The 12,199-nt window shown below is 40.8% G+C and overlaps 1 protein-coding gene across 1 annotated transcript in view; it reads left to right on the top strand.

Moving 5' to 3' along the window:
* The window catches only part of ATP8A2 (ATPase phospholipid transporting 8A2), a 320,485-nt gene that overhangs the window by 297,299 nt on the left and 10,987 nt on the right, over positions 1-12,199 (top strand). Inside the window, exon 36 of the mRNA XM_071736211.1 lies at positions 6,515-6,606. Within this exon, the coding sequence (XP_071592312.1) occupies positions 6,515-6,606 (92 nt within the window). The remainder of the gene's footprint in view (positions 1-6,514; positions 6,607-12,199) is intronic.

The following is a 12,199-nucleotide window of genomic DNA, read 5'->3' as shown; positions in this document are numbered from 1 at the left end:
TGGTTGTTGTTGAACCCTCAGCAAGGAGTAGGTGCTCCCTAAAGCCTGGTTGTTCTGGTGTTGGAGTCGCCTCTGATAGGTAACTTCTTGCTGCTCTCAGTGTGCTACTGGCACAGGCCACACGTCTGTCTCCATTTCCCTGTGGTTTGTACCTGGTGACTGTGCCTGGGCTTTTGGTCTTCTAGGTATGGTCTGGGATTTCACTGATGGCTTGCTGAGTATTTACAGAAAAATGCAAAAGGAGCATGGATTTGGATGTGTCTTTATTTCATCTGGATCCTGAGTGATTAAGGAGCAGTGTTTGTAGACGCTGACTCTGCAAAGAAAATGCTGATTTTTGTTTTACTGTTTATATGCCTCAGACGTTTCCTTGTGAAATGCTCTGGAGATTTCCTTTGATTACACTGCAGCTTCATTATCAGTAATGCCTGTTTGCCTTTTAAATTAAAAGACCTCCTACCCTGATTGACCTCATAGTAAAACATTCCAGCAATCAAATGCTAGATAACAAAAAATAACATCTCCCCTTCATGGACTGAAAGAAATCATCAGAAGCTTGCAGTTGCTACTTCTGCTATTCTGTAGGAGGGTCATTCCTCTCTGCAATGTCTCCAAAGGCCAGAGATTGGAGGTGGTAAGTTTGCTCACTCAGCCAGTCAAACCTCTCTCCCACAGCCCTGGATTGTGTTGTGTATTTGAGCATAGGGTGTTTTGCTGAACCCTTAGCATTAGTGTGGCTTGCATTTGAGATGACTGGCATGCTTTAATTTTGAATTCCTGGTCTTTAAGAATGTTGTTTTTACATTCTCCTTACCCTAAGTCTTAGTTATTTGCCATCTCTGTGCCTGCTGCTTGACTTTAACAACTCCCTTATGTGAATTCTGTTCATGCACTTGAGTCTAAACTAAAAACAAGTCAAAGTGATGCCTGTGACTGTGCCAGGGTAGTGCATTCAGCTGGCAGGGAGTATCTGAGGAAGAAATATAATTGATCTCTGGCCAGTTACAGAGGTGTGGGACAGACTCTGCCTGGATTATGGTGTTTGCTGTTTGTCTGCCAGGCCCATGGCTGATGCTGTGAGCCTTTCACCAGTGTTAGGCTGCAAGAAAGGTGACAGATGGAACTTGTGCATAAATCCTGAGGAATTCTTGGTGTGTCCTTGCAGCCCAGAGAGGGATCCATGAGTCATACGCGAAGAGAAGTCATGGTGCTCAAATCGCTGATTCTTCTTTCGAAGAAATATAATGGAGCTGAGAACCAAGAGACTGAAATCAAAGTCAACAATCTGCTAATAAATAGATTGGTGATTAGGGCTGATCAAAGCTGGGGAAAGCTGTTTCAAACCTTTTTTTTTTTCTCCTCATATTTTGTTGATGTACATTTCAGTGACTGAAACCTGTCAACAAGTAAACATCAAATTTCTTTTAAGTTACTATTTGGAATGTATGGAAGAAATCAATTATTCTGTTTTAATTCTAAATTTTAAAAAGGGAGAGAGAGTATCCTCTCCCATCCTCAAAATCAAATCTTCAGCTAAGTTTGACAGAGCAGAATTTTCCTCATTTTTATCTTGTGTTCAGCTACACTGGATATTTTGCAAAAAAAATTATTTTTCTCTCCTCCTTTCCTTCCTTCTGCTGCAGTCCAAGGACAGGTTGCAAGATATTTCTTCGAGCAGGAGAGGAGTGTAGACCATCCAGGGTTCTTCAGGCAATGTGTTTAATGGAGTATGTGACAGTGGAGAGAAAGAGGCTGAATACACATCTGGGTAGGAGGGAAGCCTCAGCTTTGATAGGTTTTCTGTTTTAAACCAAGGGACACAATGACTGACTTGTTGCTCAGTGCTGCAGTAGCACAGTAGGTTAGAAGAAACAGTGGTCCTGCACCTGTGAGCAGTAGGGTGAGGGGTTTCATAGCTATTCAGGTGATAGGAAAATCAGCTGCATCCTTTCTTGCCCTCTGGGCTTACCCATGCATGCTGGGTATCTTTGCACTGAACCTCTGCCAGAAGTTTGTTGGGTGTTCTTAAAGCAGAGGGGTAGCAGCTGGGATATCTGCTTCTGTTTTGTTTGTGTCTTCAGCAGCTCTGGTTATGCTTCAATAGTAGCTCAGTTCTTTATTCTAGTAAGTGGAAAAACAAAAACAAAATTAAATATTTAATATATGTGTATCTTCCTGAATTTTGAATAATGCAGAAGGGCAGCAAGTTAAAACCAATGGCAACTAAGTGTCTTTGCCCATTTGGTGTGCCTGTGCTTTCTGTCTCCTCTAGTAAATCGTAACAAAATGCAGGAGTTCAGTTCTTGTAAGAGAAGGGGCACCTTGAATTAATATTTTTTAACTGGCCTATGGTGTGTATCTTCTCAAGGAAGATCCAATTTTAAGAGACACCTGCATACACTTTAACCTTCCCTTCTTTCTAAACCCTGCTTTTGCCACCAGCCAATTAGTGGACTTGGGAGAACATTCTGGGTCAAGCTGTACCAAGTACTGCAAATCCTCATTAATGCTAATTAGTGCTCAGTAGGTTAATTGGTGGTGAAGCTCATATTTTTTTAATTACTTGAGCAAATGAGCCAGTGGGACTTTGTGGTCAGCTTTGAATTATTCTGTTTGTTTTGATGCACCTCATTTGAATGTGTAAAGCCAGATGTTTGTTGCCTAGATTTAAGGGCTGTTTGCTTTTGTGAGGGATGAGAAAAGAACACAGGAAAATAGAAAAAGGTCTCTGTTGACACCTTAGAGCAATTCAGATCTGAAAATGGAAGAGTCATTTTATTCATGGAATAGAAAATATTGTTATGAAATTACACATTGCCTTTAGTTCACCTTTTGATTTGTCATTCTCTTAATGAATTTGTGTAATGCTGTTAGCACAGGCTTCCAGGCAGACAGAAATTATCTTGACCCTCTTAGGAAGCCATTGCAAAGTTATTCCTGGCCCAAGGTATTCTTCATTATTATTAGCATCTGAATCTGGTTTTATATAACTTGAATTGTGATGGGTTTAAAATGTTTTTTTCATAATCCTCAGGATCAGGACCGTTTTCGGTAGTTTTTGTTCTAATCTACTATTGGTTTTGTCTAGTTCAAAGCATTTCCTCTGTGTCCTTTCTCCCTTATATAATTACAGATAAATGGAGTCTCCCATTTACCCCTTAAGCATATTTCACTGTCACTCTTCAGGTCACTGACTCCCATAAGGATGTCTGAGTTTGTGATTTCTTCCATTCTGACACTTTTTTTTTTGAGTTCATGGCTATCACCACAGCTACATCAAATATTCAAAGTATGATCTCATGTTGTCTTACTTGTTTGCCTCAATGCATCAGAAGATGCCATCTTTGAACCCCCTGGGAGGACTTAAACACTGTCTCTGACTCACTGGAAAGCAGAATTAACACTTGGGATTGATTCACAAGCAGGCCTTATCCTGGTGCCTGCAAATCTGATATTGTTAGTTTTGCATCAAAGTGTGAAGGAGACTGAGAAGTCTTCACTTTATCTGCTGGTAGCAGACAAAAACTTTCTGGAAGCAAGGACTCCATTGGTATCCTTGGCAGCACTTTTGTCTTGATAAGAGACACACTTCACTTTCATTTAAGGGCTTGTCCTAGGAGATCTAATATCTGCTAATAAATCAAATACTCATCCATTTCAGAAGAACTATGTTGCATTTACTTACGTGTATAAAGAGTTCATTTTATAGTACTTGAGTGGTCTTGATTTGTAGTCTGTTTAATTATCCCTTGTACTTAAGCCACAAGTACTCTAGTTCTTCCATGAGTTTTTCTTTCTTTGCATAGATATCACAGAATCACAGAGTGTCAGGGGTTGGAGGGGACCTCTGAAGATGATCGAGTCCAACCCCCCTGCCAGAGCAGGAGCAAAACTAGGGCAGGTCACTCAGAAATGATCCAATATAATTTCCCAAAGGGGAAAATCAAATACAACTTCAGTTTTGAAGTTGTTGATTATAATTACCAGTATCAAAGATAGTCTGGCTTTGGCTTCCTAAGAGCTGCAATGTGTCACTCCTCAGAAGTCCCTTGACAGGACACCCTACATCACACATGGCACGTAGAAGCCTGAGGAGCCAACCATTACTGATTCATAGCAGATGCCATCCTGCACTTCAGCTGTGGCCATGGTGGACAGGCAGATGAAGAATTTGTTCCTTATGCCTTTTGTGCTGTGGTTAATTCTATGCTGCTTATTTCTCCCTTAGAACAAATATGGTTTTATTTGCTTAAGATTCCTCTTTTAAGCCCAGACCACTCTCTGGCTCTCCTTCTGAGATGGGAAAGACTGTACCTGTATGTTCTTTACCCACAGAAGACGAACAAGTGTTCAACTTGTCATTCACAGGGCAGCAGTAGATTCAGTGTTTTGCTACACTTACCAGTCTGTGAATTTACAAGCTACCCAACAGTAGTCAGTGGGAGGTTGCACAATACACCTTCACTAGTTGGCACGTGCACTGGTGATGGCTGATGCTGCAGGCTGACCATTTCATGAGCCTGTTAAGGGTTAGAGAAATCTAAGGTCTTGCTTTGTGCCTACCATCCCCTTACCTGGTGATTCTTTGTAGTATCTGCTTTCTGTTTTGGTGCCTGCTTTGAGCTGATTTCTGTGTGTACTTAATTTTCTTACAACCAGCTGGTCTTTGGGTATTTAGCCAGTTGGATCTTCCAAGACATTGAGAATATTCCATGCTGTAACCCTGGTTTTAGTGGAAACGAGTGATCCTTTCTTCTTTGAGTGAATGCAGATCTCATGATCCAAGAGTTCTAAAAGACTGTTTGATCCTCTCAGTTAATAATTATAGTTTTGCTTCCAAATTGTTATCAATTTCTGTTTTGTATTGAGGGACTACTACTGACTGCTGTCAGATAAAGCAACCTGGTGTATCTGTTATAAGGGGGGGGGTTGTAGTGCCAGGGGAAGGAGAAGAGACCAAGTGCATGAAAATGCTGACAGTTTGTAAAGATTGTAAGGAGGGGTCCATGGTCTGTACAAGTTTCTAGTTCAAGGGGTGGAGCTTACAGACCACAGGAAATAGAGAAGGATTCCTCCCTTTCTTTCACAGGTCTCATTATGCACTGAACAGGGAAGACTGATATTACCCTAATGGACTATTAAGTGGAATATAAGCCTGCATGGCTGGGTTACATACTATAGGCATCTCAGAGATTCTTAGGTTACTTTCTTTATTTGAAGTTAGCAAACTACTTCAATGAAAGGGAGTTGTTTGTTTAATGCTGTTGTAAGCTTTTTGACAGCAGCAGCTGTGCTTGCTGGGATTTCCATTCCATATACCAAATGTATGTGAATTTGTAATCTAATGCAAGAAAGATAGCAACGTTGGCATTGAGATCTGTATCCATGTTTGTAGCATAACCAGTGGAATTGCTGCTTGTGAATAAAGACATGAAAGAACAAGCAGACTGAAAATGGAAGTACATTGTAAATGTGGTGCAAACAGGATAAAGACCTGCAAGGAGCTGCACTAGCAAATAGATCCCTTCTATGCACTGGCTTCATCTCAGTGTTAGAAACAAGGGTGAGATGGAAAAAACCAGCCCAGACACAGAGAAACTTTGAAATAAAATAAACTTTTGTAAAATAATCTATTATCTAGCAGTCATTTGAGGGTCCAGTGCAATGAGGTTTGGACACTTACTATTTTTAAAAAAACATTGAACTTAGTGGGACTTAATTATGTATACAATTATGTGTTTTGAAAGATCAGGATCTTAGCCATCATTTGTTAATTCTGGTCATATAGTTCTTGACCTGTGTTTTCAATAAAAATCAGAGTGGAGATTGTCTCTAATGATTTGTGTATATAGGTTAAATCCATTGTAAGCATACTGTGGTTTTCACCTTGTTTGTGTTTTCACTTTCTGCTAATTCAGTAATAATTTTTCAGACCTTTGACATGAACTGTGTAAATCAAAGAGATTTTTAATCAAAAACTGGACAGAAAATATTCTTTCCAGTATGGGAGGTGCAACTGAGAGTGTTCTTTAGAAGACAGTTAACTATGGATCCCAACTTGGTTGCTTTGTGCTGTTTTGCAGGTGTGATAGAAGCCTTTTACCATGTGCTAAACCCCAGTGCTTTGCTCCTTCTCTCTAAGGCAGTTTGTGGGTGCCATGATTCAATACTAAAGGGAAATCTCATTTTTAATATTCCCTATCACGTGATTTTAGATTTCTGGTATGGTTTGTAATAATTCATATACATTTGGCATTCAGAAATCACAGTGATGGTGATCTTAGAGATGGGGTAACTAAACGTAAACTTGTACAAAATGGCCTTAGAAAGGAGGAATTTCTGTTATTAGAAGGTTCTCTTGATAACGTGCAGTTTAAAGAAAGCAAAAATTCTTTTTCATGCTACAGCCATCTTACAGACTGACAAAGTCAAAGCTGCCAAGTGCTTTTAATACAGTTGACTTCACCTTGAAATTATCTGGTTACTCACTGGTATATTTTTTTCTCTCCTTCAGCGTGAACGAACGTGACCATTTGTTAAAAAGGCTCGGGAGGAAAACCCCACCGAGCCTTTTCCGTGCTCATTCTGTCCAGCAAAGTGTATCACGTAAGTAGTGGTCATGTATGCATGTGTGTGAAGGGAAGGGAAGTGAAGGGTGATTATTTTTTAATTAAATTGTAGGTAGGGATAATCTAGCACAGAGGCTGAGCTGCCAAGCAAGACACATAAATTTGGAAGTGGAATTAGTGTATTTGGCCCCAGGCAAGTGGAGCTCAAATGTGAATAATTCCCTAGGATCCAATCAACAGGCCCAAACGACAAAATCCCAATAGGCAGGTTCTCTAAAAGTAAAATCCTGGTAGCTTCAAGAATACTTTAAAATAAAAAACTCTGCAGGAGAAAATAAATGTTGTGATAGAGCCTAGCTTAAATAGAAGTGTGGTTTTTTTATGAAGAGTCATTAGCTGTGATTAGCTGGGAATGTAGTGATGTTTTAGGGGTGCCACTTGGGGGTTCTGTGTGTTTCTGATGAGGAGAGCCATGGTGTGCAGAGCTGTCTCCTGTCTTTCTCCTCTCCCTTTTTGTCCTCTGCTGCAAGAAGAAATGCAGTATCACGTCTTGCTACTGCTGCTATGTAGAAGAAATTGCATTTCTTACTGGTGTAGAGGTCATCCATGTCTTCATCTTCCTAGAGGAACGTGTGACAGGCCTTTATCCACTGGACCTGACGTTTTTTGGCAGTGTTAGAAAGGCTTCCACAGCATTAAATATAATCTAACAGCTCTGCAGACCAGATACACTGAAGGGCCATGCTGTCTCAAGGACCAATAGAGTCCAGCCAACCCCTTCTAGTGGTAAAATGCTCTTGTGATTAAACTGGTGGTCAAAATATGCTTATTTTACATAAGAATATAGCCCCATGGTGTGCAGTACTTCTGCACACAGGGCAAGCAGCAGGCACTCAGGATTTGGTTTCATAATGGCATTGCAGTGAGAAGTGACACCCCTGACTGTGGTGTCAAATCTCATTGCTGTCTGTGTCATCTTCTGTAGCAAAACTGTTGTGATTCAAGCCATGGAGGCAGGCCTGAGATTTGTGAACCCAAATGCATGAAGTATTCCTATTATCCATGGGGAATTTGACTAGAAGGAGTAAAAGAGTGATGGATCTGCTCCTCTTTGTCCTTCATAGAGCCATTGCAAAAGGGCATCACTGTCAAGGGATCCAGGGTCTTTAGTGATCAGTCCCATTCCTCCTGAGAAAAAGATACACAGAGCTGCCCTGTGCTTCTGCCAGGATTTCATCCTTTGTGCCAAAGAGCCAGGGATGCTGACAGCAGCATAGCTTTTGACACTCAAACATGCTCTTTGAGGAGATTCAAAAGGCAATGATTGGCTGAAGAAATACATAAAATGCATAAATAAATTGCTGTTCAAGAAGTTGGCTGTAGAGACGTAGCACAGTGCAGAAGGGGAGATACACAAGTGGTGACTAACCAGTCTTTATATATGCCTTTAGCCTGGCAGAAGAAATCATCAGGTTGTTAGTAGGTGGAGGGATCTTGGTAAAGAAAAAGGAGATACCAAAATAAATGTTAATTTGGATCACTAGCTTTCCTAAAAAAGCAAATGACTAAGTGCTAAATGAGTCAGACCAAGTTACAATCAACCGTCTGTTTTTCACATGAACTTTGATTGTGAAGCTGTTAGAATTAAAAGATGTTTTTTATGGCATATCCATGACTTTAAAACTTGTGTCATCTTGTGTCAAATGTTATTTTCCAGTGTTGCATATCTGCTGTATGTACAAGGCCATGTGAAATCCAGGGAACATATGCAGTGTTTTCACAACCTTAAACTGTACAACTGTTTACTGAATGCTAGAGATCTTCAAAGCAAAGAATTGATGAATAGGGCAGTAGCCTTGACATGCTGGGCCAATATCTTAAATCACACTACAAGAGTTCTGTTTGAAGTCTTGAACTGTTCATGTGTTTCCACCAGGCTCTGAGTTCCCAGACTGTGAGAGCCACTTCGTGCAGAAATTGCTTGTGTGACTTCAACTCAGATTCTGACTCTTGCATATAAAGCAGGAGAAGGGTTTGTTTAGTTAGAGCTGACAAAGGCTTAAGGAAATCAATTGGCTTGGTCCCAGCAAAAAAGGAAAACTGGATTAAATTTCCTAGCACAGATTGTAAAGATGCAGTACTGGTTGAGAGTCACTTTGGTTTTGACAACTGTTTCCAAGTCTTTGGAGAGGAAACACACCCTAAATAGCTTTGTTTCCAATCACATAGAAAGGAGAAAAATCTCATGAGGAGTTTCAGGCCTTACAGTACTTTTTTGTGGTGAGAGGAAAAAGAGGAAAAAGGTAAGTCTGCAGAGCCCTGTATCAAAAGGCAGAAGCTCACTCTCTCTGTGTTTCTTCAGTCTCATTTTGTGAGCCAGGGCATCTTCAAAAGCATTAGCATAGCACAGTGCCTCCAGGCAGGATACATGGCTCCTATACAGCAACAGGCTCTGGCAGATCCAGTTCCCAAAGTGGGGGGCAGAGCCACACAGCCAGTGCCATGTCAGTGCCATGTCAGTGCCATACAGGAGTGCCAGCCAGGGTTAATCTCTTAAATGGCTTCTCACAGTAAAGAAACTGACTCAGAATGACAGCCTCAGACAGTCACCCCTGTCCATCCAAGGGCTGTGTCCTTGAAGTGTGTAAGAACTTCATGGCTGTTTTACATGCTCTGGCTTTGGTTTTGTGTTCCTGAATCATGGAGAGCTGTCAAAAGCATGAAAGCTATTTACTCACTGTACTTCCAAACATAATGTGGCTCCTTCCTACCAGTATAATATAACTTCTGGCAAGCTTTATGAAAACTTTACCTTTTTTTTTTTTTTATAGTTTCTGTTGGATGGCATTGTCATGAAACTTCAGTGGAAGAGTTTTATATGGTTGTCAGGCCCATGTGCTAACATAAAATGATCTCAGCGTCTTGTAGGCAGGGGTGATAACACTGACCTCTAGGCTTGTTGCAGCTTCTAGTGAAGGTGCCTGGTGTAATGGGAGATTGTCCATTGCCATCTGCTTTTGAAAGCCTCTGAAGATTGAGCAGAAGTGCCACCAGGCTCCTCTCAGACATGGCTTTGGACCCTTCCCTTTCACATGTTGTGGGGTTCCCTCTTGAGGGAAAGAGCAGCAATGACTCCCAAAAACTTGCTCTCTCAAGGGATTTGCTGGCAATGAGGTTTTCTCCAGGTGAGCTTTCTGCAAGTCTTACAAGTTCATGTCATGGCTTTGTGAAAGTAGCATCTCCTTTAGACAAGCTCTGTAGATACAAAAGATGGTTCTTGACCTCCCCTTTCTTCCTGCATGGTTGACCTGTGTCACCTGTGCCCCCAGAGCCTCACCAGCTGGATGGTAAGGGTGATGCTTCCCACTTGTTTGAGCATGACTGTGTGTATTTAAGCAATCCCAAGCCATCCCTCTAGTGCAGCTTCCCTCCTGTAATTCAGAATACCCCCTGCCAGTTCTTAGTTGTCATTTGTCTCAGCATGCTCTTAAAAACTGAATCCTGCTCTTGTTAAGCACTGCTCCAGCAGAACTCACCCTGAAATGCAGAGAGCCATGCCTGAGTGAGGATTACTGCACTTGGCCCAGATTTCCTATGCTAGAAAAGAAAATCCCTCTTCCTTTGACAGAGTATGGTGATTGCATAGAGGAAATCTGAATGCAGAGTGTATAGTTTGCACCTTATTAATCAGTGGAGAAAAAGAACCTGTCATCTGAGGTTCATTTCACAGCATGGGGGCTGACAAATAATAAATAATAATAATGTGTTCATGCTGAGGGCTCTAATCCCACCATTTATTTTCCACTAGCAGACACCTTCTTCCTCTCACTTTTCTGGTGGTGCACTTTGATTTAAAAAACGACAGAGTACCTTCTTGAGGTGCTTTTTAAACTCAGTTTACTCTTATCTTGCCCGTGTTTGAAATACAATATACATTCTGTATTCTTTCCAAGCTGTGTGTTTGTTGATTGTCGACTCGAGTTGCAATCTTTTAAAATCAACTTAAGAAAAAAGAAATAGGAATAAGTAGTTTAGAATTGTGGCATCTGACTATTTTCTACATGCAAATACCAGTAGATTATATCTGGGACAGAAGAGATGAGACCACTTGTCAGGAATTCCTCTTGAATCTTTTAGAAAACACAGGCATAGTTTATCAGCAGAGAAAGGAATGATTTTTGTAAGCATTAGTCAAAATATTCAAGATTTAAAGCAGCTCTCCCTGTGGAAGAGGGCTGCTGGAGAAGCCAAAGCTGAGTTAGTATTTAGTGCTCAATTGGTGAACGTGAACTGAAGGAGGCATTTGCCTGGCAACGTGATACCATAACACTGATTTTCACCATGTCAGAAAGATTTTTGGTATCTAAGAAGCACCATTTCCTAAAAAAGATATTTTTTTTTAATAAAAAAGCCTCTTCTATTTCTCCAAACCGGTAAACTTAACTTCAGTGGATTTGAATCTCTAGGCATCTTTCTCCAAAGGCAAACATCATGATGATAACATGGATTTTATACTTTGGACTGTGGTAACCATGATACCACTGCATGTGTGAAATAGCAAAATTCTGCAGAAGGCAAGGCTTCTGTCAGCCTTCCAGTGAGAACTGCCCTTTTTTTGATTGGAACAGACAGTTCGAGTGCATCAGAGGAGAGTGCAAGGAGTTAGGAAGCCTTTAAAATAAATCCCTGAAGTAATTAAAACTGCTTGCAGTCCTGCCATTGAGTAGATTTTTCTGGAACAAAGAGAGTGCTCTGGACCTTTTCTGGTCCTGGTCTTAGGTGTTGAATGTAAGTTGGGCTGTTGAGCTTGTGCAGCTTTACTGCATTCAAGACATGTGCATGGAGACAGCTACAGTAATCCAGCAGTGCACAGACCAGAATAGTCATTGCAGTGAATATAAAAAGAGTGTGTTAAATTAGAAACCTAATGAGAGACTAGATTCTGATCTTCTAATAGAATATCAAAGCTGTAAAAAAACCCAACAGGATGCTTTTAAAATTCAGTAGGTTTCCTGATAATATCTGGTTCGAGTGAAACCTTATATCTGATGAGTGAAACCTTATATCTGATGAGAACGTGAATTCTCCTCTTAGCAAATGAGCCCCTCTGACAGATATTCAAAAGTGCACCTTTCCTCCATTAATAGAAAGTCTCTGAATACAAAGATCCTTCCTTCTGCAGCAGCAGTAAGTGGGTTGTGCCCAGAAAGCCCCAAAGAAATGTGCTCCTGCCTTGAGCTGCTGCAGGACGGCTGAACAATGAGGGCCTTGTTCCCAGGGTGGGCTCATAGGTGTGGTTTTAAAACTGGAGTTGGGGGAAAAGTTCAAACTTCTGAAAAGGTTCCTAGTAACTGGCAGATTGGAGACTTTCATTGTTTTTGGATGGGGTCTCAAAATAGTGGAAATGTAGAACTGCTTGGGGAGTGCAGATGGGACTCAGCATTCTGATTCCATAAGGCACAGTCAACTGCCTGAACAGCTTAAAGTTAGATTTTAGTTGTGATGTGAATTTAAAAAAAAAAAAAAAAAAAAAAAAAAGTGTAATATGAACATCTTCCTGTACAGAGATCAACAGAAAAAGTTTTAAATAAACTGCCAAATGTTGAACTTCAGCTTAGTAGGGTGGTGTC

This window comes from Heliangelus exortis, chromosome 1 (genome assembly GCF_036169615.1).
Source record: "Heliangelus exortis chromosome 1, bHelExo1.hap1, whole genome shotgun sequence".
NCBI classification, from domain to species: domain Eukaryota; kingdom Metazoa; phylum Chordata; class Aves; order Apodiformes; family Trochilidae; genus Heliangelus; species Heliangelus exortis.
This window is presented reverse-complemented; position numbering and strand designations above follow the sequence as displayed.